The sequence below is a fragment of the Phoenix dactylifera genome, chromosome 3 (genome assembly GCF_051530095.1).
Source record: "Phoenix dactylifera cultivar Ajwa chromosome 3, Ajwa_hap1_PhDact_Kaust_v1.1, whole genome shotgun sequence".
NCBI classification, from domain to species: Eukaryota; Viridiplantae; Streptophyta; class Magnoliopsida; order Arecales; family Arecaceae; genus Phoenix; species Phoenix dactylifera.
In genome coordinates, this window is record NC_143192.1 from 39,413,712 (window position 1) to 39,431,089 (window position 17,378).

Genomic DNA, 17,378 nt, shown 5'->3' on the forward strand with positions numbered 1-17,378 from the left:
TCGTAGCAAGGATATGCAATATTTTTATTGATAAAATAAACATGTTCTGATATAAGAAGTAAAATATTAGTTGAAAAGAAAGTTGTTTTGATATTTGTTAAGTGGTAATACAAATTTAGAGTACAAGTCATATTATGTTTTTTCACCAAAATAATTGAAGAATACGATAGCGGTTTACCATGTATTTGTATCCAAGTGTACTCTAATTTCATGAATCCGATAGAATTCTTGTAATTCTAAAGTCTGAAATCTCAGCGCCAAAGTTGGAATCTAACAAGATGTTCTTGCTTGATATGTCTCTATATATAATAGGAGGATTGCAACATGGTGCATTCATGATAAATCATGTGTAACATTTTTAATGATATTTACTCTCTTATTATCCAACTCCATGGCTACTTTTTGGTTGCTTAAAATGGCAAACATATCTCCCTTCCCATGTGCCCATAAAGGAGATCACAACCCATACAACTTCATTATGTGACGGTGATGTATCTTGGTTAATGCTTGATAAATCTCTCGAAAGGCCTCTTTCATTGATTTCATCTTTTTCTAGTACGTTAATCTTCTTCACACCTCTAGATGTCCAAAATTGTGCTTTGTAGAGACTACTATATCCTCTCACTCCAATGCAATAGTTCTTATCAAAAATTTCTATGGCATCAACAATCTCTTCATTTATAACCTTTCCATCAAAATCTAGTTTGGAAAATAAATTCTTGACGACGATTTCCTCTCCTCTTCCTTTATAGGTTTTCTGTCCTATGTAATGGAATAATTACTCCAAAAGTAAGCAACAACAAAAGCACAATTGTAGTGGGAATATAAATCAAAAGAATCATCTTGCGATCATGCTTCACATGATATTGGTTGATAGGTGATTGGGCATGGAGGCAAACTATGCACGTCATCACACAAACTTCTATTGTCTTGAAACTATTCTGCTCAAGCATTTTGAAAGAATCAATTTTTAGACAGCGGAGTCTCCAAATTATTGCATGATAAGTCGAGCGATGACAAACTATGCACGCCTTTGAAAGATGATAGAATGGATCGTGATAGTCTATTATGGGATAGGTTTAGATTTTTTAGCATCACTAGCTTGCCAATTTATTTGTGGGATAACTCCACATTAGTGAATTATTACTAAGGTCAAGCAATTTTTGCATGTTTACTAGATTCCTAATTTCAAGTGCTAGACTTTTGCCAAACTCATGATGTGCTCAACTTCAAGAACTCATTACGTGCTCACTATATTTCCCTAGTTCATGAAAGATGGAGCCTGAGATTTGATTGCCGTAAAGAGACAAGAATTTAATCATGGTCATTTTTCCTAGATAAGCAGTAATGGGCCTAGATATCTGGATGATGTGGAGGTATAAATCTTTAGCTAGGTCAAGTTCTCTGGACTAGAAGAGATGGAGCTAGTTGGAGCATTGCTGGGGAGTATCAGCTACTTTAGGTTCACAAGCTTACCTAATGCATAAAGATAAGTACATATAAATAATTATAGATGTATAGTTTTCCAAGATAGAAGAAATGGAACCTCTTAGCATAATTATAAATATTTAATTACTCTAATTAAATTGGAGGACTAACTTGCCTAAAAATTAACATAATCACCCCACAAGCACAACTAATTTAATTAATCATCTAGTAATTTTCTTAAATCTTCTAATATGAAAGTTATTTGGTTTTCAAAACCAACCCTAGCAGTAGATTTTCATAACCAAACCCTAATGCATGCTATTTATCTAAGTTAAAGGAGAAAATAGCAGGTTTTGCCTCAATTAGGGATTAGAGTGTAAAGCCCTACATTAACCTTCTTTCGCCTAAATTAAACCAACACAAAATTAGAGAGAGAGAGGAGTGGAGGTGTCAATTGGGGATTAAGGGTGGAAAACAATGCCATCACAATAGACATAATATATTGCTAAGTGGGGAACTCTAGTTCATTGTCTAGTTATATAATGAGCTTTGATGTGGTCCACTTTTATCATACACCCTAGAGATGAACATTGGGCTCTTTGTGGACTAGTTAATCCATGTGTATTTTTGGGCTGTAGCCATCTTGGGCTGCCCGTTACTTGTTGAAGAAAAAGCATGTAGTTAGATCATTTTAGACTGTTTGGCCATAACTTGTGAATCCTAGATCTTTTAGAAGTGGCAAAACTTAGACCCTAACCTATGAACCTATTCAAACCTACTTGTAACTAATAGCGTTTGGATCAGCCTTTTGATGACCTGACTAAATTTTGGTCAACCTGAAAATAACCAGATCAAAATATGGGTTGGGTTCGAGTGGAGCATTTGGACCCGAACCCAACTCTAGCAAACTCTACCGTGAAAATAAGAAAGAAAGATTATCTAGAGCACGACATAGTAATCTTCTTCTTTTTTTTATGTTGGCATGCTATTATTACTTCATTACTTTTATAAAAATTTATTTTTCCAATTCTAGTAGTCCTACTCCATCAACTAGCCATATTTCTTGATAGGGTTTCTTTGTACTTTTCTTTTATCTTTTTCTTTTTTCCATTCCTTTGAAGTAATTCATCCATGCTAGCATGGAGGTCCGGCCAACTTTACCGGCACATTCACAGATAACCTAAATCTTTTATTAAATGTTTTTCAATTTTTTTAGATTTTTTTAAAATTTTTGTTAGTCTTTTTGTTGTTTGGCCATGCAGCAAAAATTGAGGTTGGAGTCTTCAATGCTTCAAACTCTTAGTTTAGCTGTCATATATTGGATACATAAATATGAGTAGGTTCCATTTATTAATGATTCCATTAAGAAACCTTAGTTGGACTTATGTACTTTTGGATCATATACAACAGTGTTTGGTTCGGCTTAAATGTGTGATGTATATATGTTGTGTAAGAATGTGTAAATTTTGTAAACCTCTCTCGATGACTAAGACATTTTCTCTAAATTTTGAAATACTGTTTAAGAAAATGCAGAAAGATTTGGGATAAAATTAGGCATATTTATGTGGTACCTTAAATTATTAGGGTGGAGTTTCAAACACTATAAGTGCCCACACTTCCAATCTCTTTTTTTTTCCCATTTTTCTCTAAAAGAAATGGTGATGGCCCTTCCCTCCTCCCTCCCATTTTTTTCTTTTCTTTGCTTGAGGAAACTCTCTCCCATATTCCAGCCAACAAAAGGGTCATGCAATTTTTGAACTTTTCAGGTAAAACAAAAACTATGTAGCCAAAAATAAAAAAACGGTAGAACAAAAGCCATGGATCTAAGACATAGCACAAGAATGATGATGATTTTTAAAACCGTAGAAGTTTTGGCACTTCCCGGACACCATAAGAGACCTCTGGATTTCCCAATTCTTCTCTCTCTTAAAAGATAGACACTCAAACTGATGAATTAATAAACATTACTATTCTTCAAAAAGAAATTATTATAGGATGTATTTACTAGTGATGATTAGTGCTATATCTTCTATTGTTGTATTTTTTTTAAAAAAGAAAAAAATCACAACTCCATCACATCTAACGTCTGAAATAGTGCTTATTTAGGAGACACATGTGAAGCAAAAGTTTGAGGGCCACCAAATTTTTCGCATCATTTATTAACAGTGTTTGGAGATGTCTTTATTCTAAGCGCTTTTATAACCCACCAGTCTTTGTAGGCAAATGATTTGATGTACTTGATGCTGCTCGCTCAACAAAGATTCTTGTACTATATCGAATAAATGCTGTTAAATTTCATCTAAATATCTCGCCCGAAGAACGAAAAATCTTCCCCCAAAAAATATCAAACTATACCTGCAGTTTGCTTGAGATAAATCTGATGATTTGTATTAATAGTATAAAAATATATATTGTGCTTTTCTTTCATGTATAATTAATTTAGTTTCTCGATTTGTGCATGTTATCCTTGCACACGGGCTATACTAATATTCTCTATATTGTTCCAATTTAGTTTGGTAGTTAGATTTGGCAATATCTAGCTTGAAAGGAATGGGAGGATTTTTATTTGTCGACAATGTTCCATCTTTACTGTGCTTCAAAAAATCAAAAAATTGGGAGGGTTTTGTTCTGTCTTCTTCCCATAACCAGTAATTTGTATACGTATCTTGAAGCTTGTAACTTATAATTTGTAGGATCTCAGCTGTATACCTTTTTTTTCTTTTGCTCCTTTATTACATTTTTCTTATTTAATAAAATTAGGAGAGGTATAATGCTTCCTCTTTTTACCCCTATAAAAAAAAAAATAGTTAATCAAAGCTTGGGTGGTTGTCTATGTGTAACAGAAATATCCAAGGGTTGGTAAGATGCTGAGTTTTATCCTTTTGTATTGAATGTTCAACAACCGGAAAATAAATTTGTGGACCAAGATTACCAAACCAGAATAGTTTATGGTAGTAGGCCAAAAATAAGCTATTTTCTTCTGCTTGCTTGCTTGGCATTATCTCACTAAAATATGAAAAGCTTCCACAAGCCTATTAGGTGGCATCATATGTGGTTAATCATATGGGATCTACTTTATAGATGTATGAGGCCAATCTTCCTCTTCAATTTTGTAATATTTTATTCTTTAACTTTTATGGATGTATCTTTTCTCATCTAATTTTAATTTTTCAAAAAAAAAAAAAGCTTCCACAAGCTACAAACAAGAACAGTAAATTAAAAAAACTCCAGTACTGCACCATTTTGACCCTAGCAGCCAATGCACATTAATTATAAAAAGTCTCACGCACATTGGTTAGGAAAAAAAATTACATATTTGTGAATGATCTTGATTTCAGTCATTATCTTCAATACTTTGGCCATTCAAATGTAAATCAAGGAAAAGACGTTACAGTCACTTGAAAAGTAATAAACATGACTATATAATGTCAAGTTTAATAACGAGTGCCGAGAAGGACCTTAAATGAATTTAGAAAGAATTATTATTTTTTTTTGGTAAACCAGATATATCATATGGTTCTTGTATAAGACTTAGTCTATAAACAATATAAGGTGATTATAAACAGATTTTACGCAACAGTTGTTCAATGATTTGTGCTTTTCTTTCTTAAGATCTACTTGCAAAGTTCGATTGCTTTCAGCAAATACGGCCATGAAACTTATAGTGATCTCACATTGTCAATTTTATGTTGAGAAGCTACATACCTAACAGATTAGATGTCTGAGAGAGAAGTTGTGAAAGATCTGCTGCTATCAAGATAAATGTAATACTTTGTTTGCATCATAACATCTGGTCCTGAGGCTCTTTCTTTTTTTTAATATATATATATATATATATATAAATCAATATCCAAGATTTGAATCCTGGATCTCTTGAATGAAAAATGGATTATTCAGACTTCCATCTTGCAGTAGGTTGCTCCAGATCAGAATTGACCCTGGTGGTGAAATGCCATTCTCCAAATTTGTTTTGTGTGAATTATGAAAAAAAGAAAAGGAAAGAAAAGAAGAAAACCAACTGATGCAGTGTTATAGTTCATAAGATTTATAAGAAGGGGAATAATGAGAGCTAACAATTAGCTAAATGCAACGTAGTTCGTTAGTGATTAACTATCAATAGTAAAGGATAACTAGCCCTTGGGTAAGCACCTAAATTCTAAGACTGCCTGTGGTACACCACAAAGAATTTAGCTATACAGATGCAGATTGACTTCCTAATATTTACTCTTTTTCCTTTAAACAAAACATAGGAGGAGCAAGGCTCCACCCACTTCATTAGAAGATGAAATGAAAACAGAGGCTACAAGGGGGACTGGCCTCTGTGGGGGAAGAGGTCCCAAGGTAGCAAAACAAAGGGTAACATAGAAAGTTTACAGAATACTAGGAATTAACTGCTGAAACACATTAATAAGAGAGAAACAAGACCTGCTGCAATTTTTATTCATGTGCTAGGTATTGTCGTGTGACTAAAACAAATCAATGCTGCACTTTGAGATATCACATAGATAAAAATTCAGAGCTGTCTAGAAGAAATTCTTCTTATTGTTGCACAAGGGAGTGCTCTGATGTCCTTGGGATTCGACTTCTGCTGTACTATGAAGACTCCTTTTTCTGATAGAGAACAGAAATTAATTGCCGAAAATTGAGGTATGGGTTAGTGCATTCTTGTTTCACTTGGTGGACTTAAGTGATACTGACATTGATCCAATAAATCAAAAATAAACCAACCATTTTGTTCATTCATTTATTCTTTGTACTTACGTTGTGTGAGGATTTGTGTCGACATGTTTTTAGTCTCACAATAGTTATTCGCTAGGTAGATATTAGGTACTTACACAGGATCGAGAAATCCAAATAGTATCTTCCGGCTAGCCATTTTGGATGAGATCCTGGGTTGTTACAAATAGTATCAGAGCGAACCTGTCCCATAACCTATGTGGACTAGGAAACACTGCAGCACAGATTCATGGAAGCCGACCACGAGCTGATTGTGGTACTTGGGATTAGATTTGAACTCTTAACCCGACGAGAACGTCCGGGCTTAAACGAGAAAAGTATGTGAGGACTCGTGTGGGCGTGTGTTTAGTCCTACATCAGTTATTCGCTGGGTAAACCTTGGGTACTTATATAGGATCAAGGAATTCAAATAATACATTCCGGCTAGCCATCTTGGATGAGATCCTGTATTGTTACACACCGAGATTACTGTTATCGGCATGAAGGTGGACTCAAGTGATGTGTATTCAATATTCATGGGGACCAGATGATTTTGTTAAAGGGTGGTTGATGTTAGCACGCTGCGATGTTGAAATGTTGTGGGGTTGGGAGGTTTATGGTGTCATTTGGAGGTGGATTCAGCTACTCTCCTTAAAACATCTACCCACCAATTTATTTTGCATGTCACGTGCATTGGATATAGACTTTATCATGACCTCACCTCTGACACCCTTATAAACATAGAGAGTGAGAGAGAGCGGTAGCAGTGTCTCTTTTGCTTTATCCGAATCTTTTTAATTTGTTTTCTTTGTAAACTTTAATAGGTATTGGTCGAACTGCCTTCAGTTAAAATATGATCAACTATCATGCATTTTTAACTATCACTGAAACTTAACCTCAACACTGAACAGAGCAGCAAAAGAATGGAAGTCTAACTGTTGTTTATATCTAATTGATGAGGCAAAAGGCCTTTTCAAATGAGCTCTTTGACATAAGCCTTACCAAAGATTTTAGTGATTATTCTTCAATTTTTAAGATATAGGGTATATACTAATTTGTAGCTTTCATTATGGACAGTTTGGTCCTACTACTAGAAGTATTATTCTTGTTCCATAATACGATTCCGTTCAAATGTTATGATTTGAACACTGGGTATTTTCAAGCACTTTAGGACTGATGAAATTGAATTGCCTCTAGCTACCAAATTAGCTGACTTCTAATATTACTAGAAACTTATGATAGATATAAATATAGCCAGTTAATGCTTGATTTCTTTCAAATAAAGAAACTGATATGTCATATTACTTATTTGAGGAAATTTTGATTAATCCTAACAATACTTCTTGCGACTTAAGGAACAATGCTTCTTTGAGAACATGAGACACTATCCTCATAGTTACTTTACAATAATGAACAACTCAATTAAGCAAGACAGATGAATTATCTTTTTATAGCATTTGGGGAGAATAGCTACCTTAAACTAGCTAATCAGTGCAGAGTTGGATATCCAATAATCTCTTAGGTGCATCCTTGGCATTGGGACTAGAACCATGATGCCAATTGGCACTAGAATGCTGTACGTTGGGATAATCTTGTGATGACATCAATATAGCCCAATACTGGAGCAGTACATGGAACAAAAAGATGCTGGAAAATCTATCTAGGGGAGCTTGGAGCCACTAGTATGGGAATTCAGGAATGAACCTTTTGTGTCCCTGCTGTCACAGATGTGACTTCTGGGACGCAGGACTAAGTAGGTTTCACAGATGCTACCAACCACCTTGAAGGTGCCGAAGAATGCCAATGTCCTAACAAAGCAAGCAATTAGGTTTTGATTAATTTCTGTGGCCCTTCTGTCCGCCTTAATTAATAGGTGGAAGAAAGAGTTGAGTTTGTGATTCAAGGAATCCTATATAAAGTCACCACCACCTTTGGCATTCATGTGCAAATGGCCTCCCACCACAACCTCTAACTACCAGTATTACTCCTCTCATCCAATCAAAACAAGCTCATTCTGCAGCTATGGATGCCTCTTTCCTTCTCATCACCTTCTTCCTGGCTGGCTTAGCAGCTCTAGGGACCCTTTCGATGATGTCGGAGGCTCGAGCCTTCTTTGTTTTTGGTGATTCTCTTGTTGACAATGGCAATAACAACTTCTTACTGACGACAGCTCGTGCTGACTTGCCTCCTTATGGGATCGACTACCCGACTCACCGGCCGACAGGCAGATTCTCTAATGGCCTCAACATGCCTGACATTATCAGTTAGGAGCCTAGCCTCACTTCCTTGACTGCATTGTTGATGAATGCTTCAGAGAATGTCTCTCTTTTCACTTATGGGGTCTATGTTTGCAATGCTTTCTTCACCAACAACTTCAATGTCTCTCAGGTGAGCACCTTGGGGCCGAACCGACATTGCCTTATCTCAGCCCTGAGCTCCGAGGAGAAAAACTACTCGTGGGCGCCAACTTCGCGTCGGCAGGGATCGGAATTCTCAATGATACTGGAATTCAATTTGTAAGGATGTTATATACTATCTTTCAAAGGTTGGCAAACTAAAGATAAGATAGACTGATACTGGTGATGTTTGCAGCTAAACATTATTAGAATCGACAGGCAATTGGTATACTTTGAGCAGTACAAGCAAAGGTTAAGCTCGGTCGTTGGCGAGGCTCAGATGAAGAAGCTTGTGAACCAAGCCCTCGTCCTCATCACTCTTGGAGGCAATGACTTTGTCAACAACTACTACTTGGTGCCCTTCTCCGCACGATCTCGCGAGTTTGCACTTCCTGACTACGTTCGCTATTTGATCTCCGAATACAAGAAAATTCTTGGGGTATGCATGATTTGTCTCCTCAAAGATTCATCCTTGCAGAGGATGGATTATATGATGCCAACAACCAGCATATAGATATTCTCATAGTCTTCACTTTTAGAGTCTCCTGTGATTTGCATCAATGGAGCAGCTAAATTTTTGTTGTCATACGTCACAGATATTGCATGAGACTTCCATGTTCTGCATTGAAACCAAAAAGATCATTTACCCTGTGCACGCTGCTCAACTTCACGTATAACCTCAAGGAAAAGATGGTTTCCCATCAAAACTCATCGAGTAAATGAATCAAGCGTAGTTACACTTGCACAACCATACACATGTATAACCTTTGACAAAAAGTTCTTTGACAATAACCCCTTTGAGTAGGCTATAGAGAGAGATACATTTATCTTACTATCCGAGTACACTGTGCAGCCTCGTCTGTGTAGTAATTAAAGATGACAGAGTTACTTCTGTCGACAGTATTCCTTCCTCCATTGATGATACTTGCTTGGAAAGATGCTTAAAAACATAGAAATTTTGCCCTTGTAACTCTGCACTCTCTGGACCGACAACCGGTAGGCCTAGCCATGAATCATTAACCATCTAACTCGATTAATATCGAAATAGTAGAACTAGTAATGGAAGAGAAAGAGCTAGTCTTTGCAAATCTTTGCACATTGCTGAGGCATTAAAGAAAAACAGTTAATATTGCTCCATTCTTTCATGCATTGTGTCTGTCCAATTGCAGAGGCTATATGAATTAGGTGCCCGCCGAGTAATGGTCACCGGAACCGGTCCTCTTGGCTGCGTGCCGTCAGAGCTTGCTCAAAGAGGTCGGAACGGCGAGTGCGCCGCTGAGCTGCAGAGAGCTGCATCCCTATTCAATCCCCAGCTGGACCGAACTTTAATTGAACTGAACAGAAAATTTGGATCAGACGTCTTTATCTCTGCCAATGCTTTCAAGATGCATATGGACTACATATCCGATCCAGGGTCCTATGGTAGGAGACATCAAGGATACTTGCTAATAACTTCATTCCCATTCATCCTCTTGATGGTAACAATGTCTTTTATGAACATTTTTCAGGTTTTGTTACATCAAAAATTGCATGCTGTGGGCAAGGACCTTACAACGGGCTAGGGCTATGTACTGCTGCATCAAATTTATGTCCCAACCGCAACTTATATTCATTTTGGGATGCATTCCATCCCACAGAGAAAGCAAACCGGATCATCGTGAGCCAGTTCATGATTGGTTCCTCCGAGTACATGAACCCCATGAATTTGAGCACCATTCTAGCCATGGATGCAAGCACTTAGTTTCTTGAGAACTGATCCATTTCCTTTCCTTTTAGCTCCACGGAATGTTCTCTTTGCTCGCCAGCATTCGTTATGTGTTGTGTGTCTGCCATATCCAGTGTATCATCTCTTGTGTGGTTCAAAGTTCGAGCCCGAGATTTCATGCATAAGTTGGCTATGGATTAATAAACTAATATGTAGCCGTTGAGCATGTTGGTTTCTGGCGCATAATAATGGGGACATGTTGTCCAAATTATACCTTATATATCTAGCGTGCACGCGCCATGCCGATCACTGTATCTCCTTTCTGTAGGCTAACCATTTAGATGAGTGTACGATGAATGGAGCCCATAGGAAGAAGAATGAGGTGATTGGTGTGGTGCACTGCTATGTGGTGCATGCGGTGTAGGATGTGCTAAATTTTGTGGATGTTTGAACTGTGGATTTTCTTTCATACAAAATAAAAAGGAGTGTGAATTGGACTTCCAAGCAAGAATCAAGCATTAGGCTTAGGATGTATTGGCATGCCTTTTGTTATGTTTGATAGGCTAATTAAGACTCTATGGAAGCATTTTTCCCCCCCTGAAAACAATCTATTAAAATATCGTGAGCTCGATGCAATGGGACTTTGAGAACTTGACTGCTTTTGCAATAGAAAATCTGTGGAATTGGTGGAGACAGGTAAGAATTTTAACAGGATATTGTACCTGACCATCAAACATTATCCCAAATGAGTTGATTATATGAATCGTGACTTGCCCAATATTTTCCTTTTTTGACAATACCTCTGATACCATTTGATTATTTAAGGTGTTTCTTCTTTCTTCTTAATTTTTTCCCCGATCGCCAAGACTTCCTTCTGTCTTGCCTTGCAACTTCCTCTCCTCTCCCTATGTTATTTTGGAAAAAAACTAGTGGTGGAAGAATTAGCACCATTTCGCTAAGAAAATGGCATGATAGGATATGAAAATAAGAGAGTAAAATATGCCATCCAGTCAATCCAAAGTCGGAGCCAAAACAAGTTTAGAACTAAAAGTCAATACAACGACTCATCGAACAGACCAGGCCTACCAAGATAAAAAGCAATAAGCCCCTAAAAGACTGAAGCATAAAATCTCCTAACAAAAGAAATCATGATTTTGCAATATCCAAGATTTGAACTATGAACCTCTTGAAAGGCAATCCTTGATAGGATAGGTGCCAATCAACTAAGCTAACAATTATAAGCCTAGAGAAATCACAGTTAAAAACAAACAATCGGCAAAAAAGAAAAGCAAAAGACATGCATAAAAACCATATAATAGAACTGCTGCAGCGCTGCAAGTAGTTTCTATTAGTTTGTATATCCGGTGCAAGTTGACCCATTTTTGACTTAGTTTTGATAGAAAAAAATAAAATAGATGGACTTGAGGACCAAGAGCGAGGATATTCTACAAACAAAAAGCTGGAAAATTTTCGCCCACCATATTGTTTAACTCAAGATGACAACCATTTTGAATAAGAATTGAAGAATCACTTTATAATAAATTACTTTAAAATATTTATATATGTTATTTTTGTGAAATAGCATGGATTCAAATCCCCAGTTCACTCTTCTTAGGATCCTAGATTGCTTAAGTTACTTATATCATTTCAATAAATTCTCCATAATGTTATCTTTGATTTACATCTCCATTATGCCCGGTTCTCCTTTTATTCCTCCTAATTTTACCATATGTCCATCTCAACATTTTTCTCCTTATTATATTTAATTTATATTTAAAAAACTTAAATTGCAATGCTTGTTATATAAGTGGGAATATAAGATTTTTTTTTTTTGGGGTCAAAAAATAGGAGGGGAGGGGGAGGGACCAGCCCCACTCGCGTAGCAGCTCCCACTAGGCCTCCATTCCACCAGAAAATATTTGATACAGCTCATAGGTTTTCGCGTGCCTTCTCCGACCCGTGGGCTCATCTCACCGCCTCACGTATGGGTACGTCACCCTAGTGCCACCTTGGTACAGATGGAAGGAAAGCATATCCGCCAGCGAGCCATCCGGGCGTGGAGCATCCGGTCCTCTAATTTAATCGACGCCCGCGCGTTTCGAACCCGAATAACTCGAGTGGAATTATCGTCCCCTTACCATCAGGCATCAGGCTACCATCTTGGTGACTAATGTAAGATGTTTTGGCACAAAAGGTGACTAAAAGTGTCCTAACTATTTCCTAACCCACACATCCTAATACCATGGTTTGGGTTGGTGTTGACCGGGTCGCGTGGGTGGGCCCCAACCAACTCCCAACGGCCCCCACATAGCCACCACCCATCACGATTGGCCCCACCAAAAGAGCCGCAATGGCTCGTGCATCGCCGTCGCTCCTTCCCAAACTTGGCCAACCACCAAAACCTCCACCTCGTCGCCGTTGCCAGCCTCCCGTGCACCACCGAGCCGCATGCTGCCTTATTGAGGTGGCGGTGGAGGTGGTAGTAGCGTTGGTGGCGGCGGCGGCCGATGGACGTCGGTGGGACTCCGGCAGGCAAACGGAGGGTTATGGTCATCGCCGACCCTGGCCGGGAGTCGGCCAGCGCGCTCGAGTGGGCCCTCTACCATGCGGTGCTCGAGCACGACGAGATCATCCTCCTCCATGTCGAGCCTCCCAACGACCGGCGCGGCGCCTTCTCGACGTTTCTCCGCCGACCTTCGTCGGTGGCCCCCAGCTTCCCCGCCGGTTCTGCTGCCGGCTCCGCCGAGGGCGGGGGGGACTACGAATTCCTTGATGCGATGAAGGCGGCGTGCAAGGCGGCGCAACCAAAGGTGAAGGTGCAGATTGAGAGGGTGGAGATGGAGGCTAAGGACAAGGCCACGACTATTCTCATGCAGACCAAGCTGCTCAGGGTTGATCTCCTCGTCATTGGCCAGCGTCGCACCCAGTCAACTTTCTTGGGGTAACTAGTCAGCGTTTTGAGATATCCATTACTATCATCATCATCATCATAATCTTCTTCTTCTTTTTTTTTTGGTGAATAAAAAAAAGACTATATACCATTATTATTATCATCATAATCTTTCAATACATCTGATGCATCTCAATCCATTTTTTTTAAAAGGAAAATTTGAAGGAAATATACAATTGCAATCTTCATTGCTTTATTTTTATAAAGTAAAGGAAAAAAAGGAATCTTACTTTTCCTATGTTTGATGTCAGTGAGAAAATTCAAAGTAAAATAGTTAAAAATAATTTAATTTTCTCTAAAAAGATTAATTCTTTTATGTTTTTTGGATGTATACATACATACATATACATACATATACATACATACATACATACATACATACATATATATATATATATATATATAGAGAGAGAGAGAGAGAGAGAGAGAGAGAGATAGAGAGAGACCAAGTCAAGATTTGCTTTTGCATCTTCATTCAGATATTTATGAGTTTAAGTCAAAATTTGCCGTATCGATCAATAATATAGTACTGTGTCGCACTAATATCGAATTGGTACGTAGTCTCATACGATATCAATGCTCGGTATATCTTACCATCTCGTATTTTATTGCGTATCAATATAAAATAGTACTAATACAGATCCAGTATCGGAACAACTGATCTTACTTCAAGTAACTTGAGAAATTGCTTTACATGGAGCTGGCTGTTAGCCCAATAGATGCTGACGAATGTAGCCCACCGTTAGGGTCGCAATTTAATGAAACGTGATGTCATCCTCTTATAGGTACAAGCTAAGTGGAAGGACTGGAAGCACGTTGAATAAAGGGATGGTCGACCTTGCGGAGTTCCTGATCGAAAACAGCAAGTGTTTGTGCGTTGGAGTTCAAAAGAAGGGTCAAAACGCAGGCTACCTCCTAAACACCAAGACCCATAAGAACTTCTGGCTTCTTGCTTAGATGCAGCCCCTCTCTCTTCGATCTCCCTCCCTCTCCTTTCTTGGTTCAGAACTGAATGGTCTTTTGATGTATGATTTGGTGGCCCTTGCCAGAGAAATGTACATATATGTTGATGGGCATCTTTAACTTAAGATGACGTCAATAAGCAAAGGGGAAAAAAAGAACAACAACAACAAAAAAAAAAGAAAACCATGTATAGGAAACTTGGAGATCTTGTGAGGCCAAGGTTTAAATATTGTTTGCGTCTGTCCCTAACTTACTTCCTTGTAAAAATGTTATATTGTTCTATCTTTATTCCATCAGTTGGCATGTAATCAGCCTAATATGTATTTTTTTTCGATTAGTATATTATTATCAGCATTCCTCTTTTGACATTGAAATAGATTGTGATTTTGAAAATAATATAATTCCTATAGTACACTATAATTCAAAATATATAAACAAAATATTATTTGCCCATCTAATATGAATTTGATCGGACATATTTCAAGCTGCATTGATTTTGCTTTTTTTTTTTTAATCATATATTTACTCTAGATGATATACTTTGCTTGATTATGATTGCTTGTTTTAAAATATACAAGTTCCTTTTTTTTTCTTTCTTCCTTTCTTTCTTCTTTTTGAAGATAAAAGGTGAGAAGTCCCACCCAAATTTACCTACTCAACTCCAAATTAAATATTGAGGATGCACCTTCCAAGACCAGAGGCTAGAATGACCCTCAAATGGGGGGGGAGTGTCATGACCATAAGGTTGCCTAGTTCATGATCAACATTATACTTGATCCGCATGATTTGTGGTTGAAACAAGTAAAAGATCCTCTTCTTTAGTTAGTATTTCGTTCCATGTGTTTGCATTAGCAAATTTTTAAGATTGTTCAAAAATTTATGGCACCAAACTGAATCTGGTAGCCGATTGATCACCATTAGTTGTACATGACTTCTTTCTACCATACCATAAAAAATAATTCTAGCCAATTTGTGGACCAAAGGGTTTTGTAGATCGAGGATGCGTCTATGTGATTCGTTTGCTTGATTATTTGATCACCTCACACCATCCTAATTAGGCACATTAGAGCCCGAGTTCGTTAAATGTGTTGTTCAGTACTTGTGTATTCAGTCAAAGGAATTCAATGTTTGTTTTTTGGACTTTCCATGTGTTTAGTACCTTAGAAATCAGAAGAAATTCTTGATGCATTGGTGAATTGCCAGGACCCAAAGAAAACAATCCTCATAAGAATAAGAGCACTGCTCCTTGATCAATTACACTCAGCATAGATACATCGTGATCTAGTACTTTCTAATAGATAATCATGAAACTCAATGGAAATGTTGAAAGATAAGTCACCACCCTGCGCAATTCTATGAATTCAACTAGTTTCATTCTGGACAGGATTAATTTCCTTTCAACTTGAAGTTTTGTCATTATTTTGTTGTTGCTCTTCTTTTCTTCTTTCTTTTGTAGCACTAGCATAAGAAGCATGAGAAATGCACATGGAAATAAAATAATTTATTCTAATTATATTAAACCAAATTTTATATCTCGTATCTTACTTTTTAATAAAAGATTTGATTTGATCAGTGGTGTGAGTTTGCAAAATGGAGAATAATAAAACAAATAAAACCAAAAACTTTGGAAATGTCGATCGGTGAGAAGAGATTAGATATTAAAGATTGGTATATGGAAAACAGAGATTGAGGGAGATAAAATTATTAGAGAGGGATAACTTTACTATAGAGAGAGATTGGTGAGGATACAGATTAGAGGAATTGGAGAAGAAGTTAAGATGTGGGATTCAGATGAGATGGACGGGGTTTTTTCTCAAACAATCTATGTTAATAATTGTTATAAAATAAGTATGTTTTGTGAATCCATGTACGGGCAAGTGCAAGGAGAAGAAGCTTAGATCATGAGCTGAATGATACAGACTTTAGGGATTTTACAGCTATGACTCATGAACTTTTAAGTTAGATGGGTCCAAGCCAAGTTGAATCATGTCATCTAATGTTTATAGGGGTAGGATCAAGTCCAAAATTGAAAAACATAAGATATATATGCGCATATGCCAACAACTATTAGGACTTGTGGTCAGGGGCGGCCCAATACATTTGGAGGCCTAAGGCGAATCCAATAAATGAGACCTCTTTTCTTTTTAATAATAATTTTTTTAATAAATATAAAATACTTAAAAAATATGGAAATAGATAACTATCAAGTATACTATTTCAACAAAGATACATCAACCTAAAAAGATAGACAAGAAGCTTTTCTAATTTAATATAATTTTTGAATGAAAGCATAGACAAGTAATTACCTTAAAAGAAGGTCAATGAAACTGTTTAAATAACCAAGATAATGCTTGGCAATACTGTTTACCATGTCAAGCAAGGGCAGAATAGGAAAAGGTCATCCCATGACACTTTATGGTCAAGGTAAAGAAAAAAATTTGTCCAAAAAAGAACTTCTCCATAAGAGAAAGTAGGAGCATTATGAGAAATTCACTCCATCTAATTAATAAAAGTCCCATCCCACCATCTCCCCTTCAAGCGAGTACCCAAGCAGCAACTGCACCATCACGGCACAACAGCTCTTCAACCCCCTCCCTCCTTTTCTCTATCTACCACCCAAGAGGGGAGAAGAAACCGAGAGGAGAAAATTAAAAGAATCTCCACCCTCCAAGAAGTCAATCTCCAATCCCCCTATCTTTCTTCCTGATGGCCCAGCTGGAGTAGGAGTAATGTGAGGGAAGGAAAACCAAGACCAAAACCAAAAAAGAGAACGGATGAAAGATAAGAGTGGCTTCAGGCGTGTATCAAGCCAACCAAATCCCTCCCCTCTCGCTCTCTCTCCCTCTCCACCCAAAACAAAACTACAGTTCCCAACTTCCCAAATTGCCCCTCTGCAGGCCAGGAAACTCTCCACCTCCCTTCCATCAAGGGGAAGACTCGTAGCCAGCTCCTGTTCCCGTTTTATATGGGGCCTTTGCAGCTTTGCTTCCTTTTAGTCACGGTCAAACGCAAGGAACTTTTCTCTCTCTCTCAATCTCTTTGCTCCCTCCGCCTCCTGGAGACCTCCCATTGGCTCAAGGCCTTAGGCGACCGAGGCAGTCGCCTAAGGCTCCAGCCGGCCCTGCTTGTGGTGTTCATCTCATCCTAAAGACTTGCTTATGAAGGAATCCTGAATTCAAATTCTAGGTATTATATTAAAAGAAGAACCTAAATACATGTA

The 17,378-nt window shown here is 37.7% G+C and overlaps 2 protein-coding genes and 1 pseudogene across 2 annotated transcripts; 2 read left to right on the forward strand and 1 right to left on the reverse strand.

Annotated features, from left to right (window-relative positions):
- Positions 1 to 3,857: 3,857 nt before the first annotated feature.
- Positions 3,858 to 3,966, reverse strand: LOC113463747 (U6 spliceosomal RNA; annotated as a pseudogene).
- Positions 3,967 to 8,074: 4,108 nt separating this feature from the next.
- Positions 8,075 to 10,753, forward strand: LOC103722144 (GDSL esterase/lipase At5g33370-like). Its single transcript, XM_008812588.5, has 5 exons — positions 8,075 to 8,407; positions 8,533 to 8,660; positions 8,737 to 8,979; positions 9,710 to 9,962; positions 10,049 to 10,753. Exons 1-5 carry the CDS (start codon positions 8,167 to 8,169, stop codon positions 10,279 to 10,281), a joined length of 1,098 nt encoding a protein of 365 aa, XP_008810810.3. The 5' UTR covers positions 8,075 to 8,166; the 3' UTR covers positions 10,282 to 10,753.
- A 1,900-nt stretch (positions 10,754 to 12,653) lies between these two features.
- Positions 12,654 to 14,463, forward strand: LOC103722145 (Adenine nucleotide alpha hydrolases-like superfamily protein). Its single transcript, XM_088718341.2, has 2 exons — positions 12,654 to 13,186; positions 13,993 to 14,463. The coding sequence occupies exons 1-2, from the start codon at positions 12,753 to 12,755 to the stop codon at positions 14,150 to 14,152; spliced, it is 594 nt and encodes a 197-aa protein (XP_088574467.1). The 5' UTR covers positions 12,654 to 12,752; the 3' UTR covers positions 14,153 to 14,463.
- The last annotated feature ends 2,915 nt before the right edge of the window (positions 14,464 to 17,378 follow it).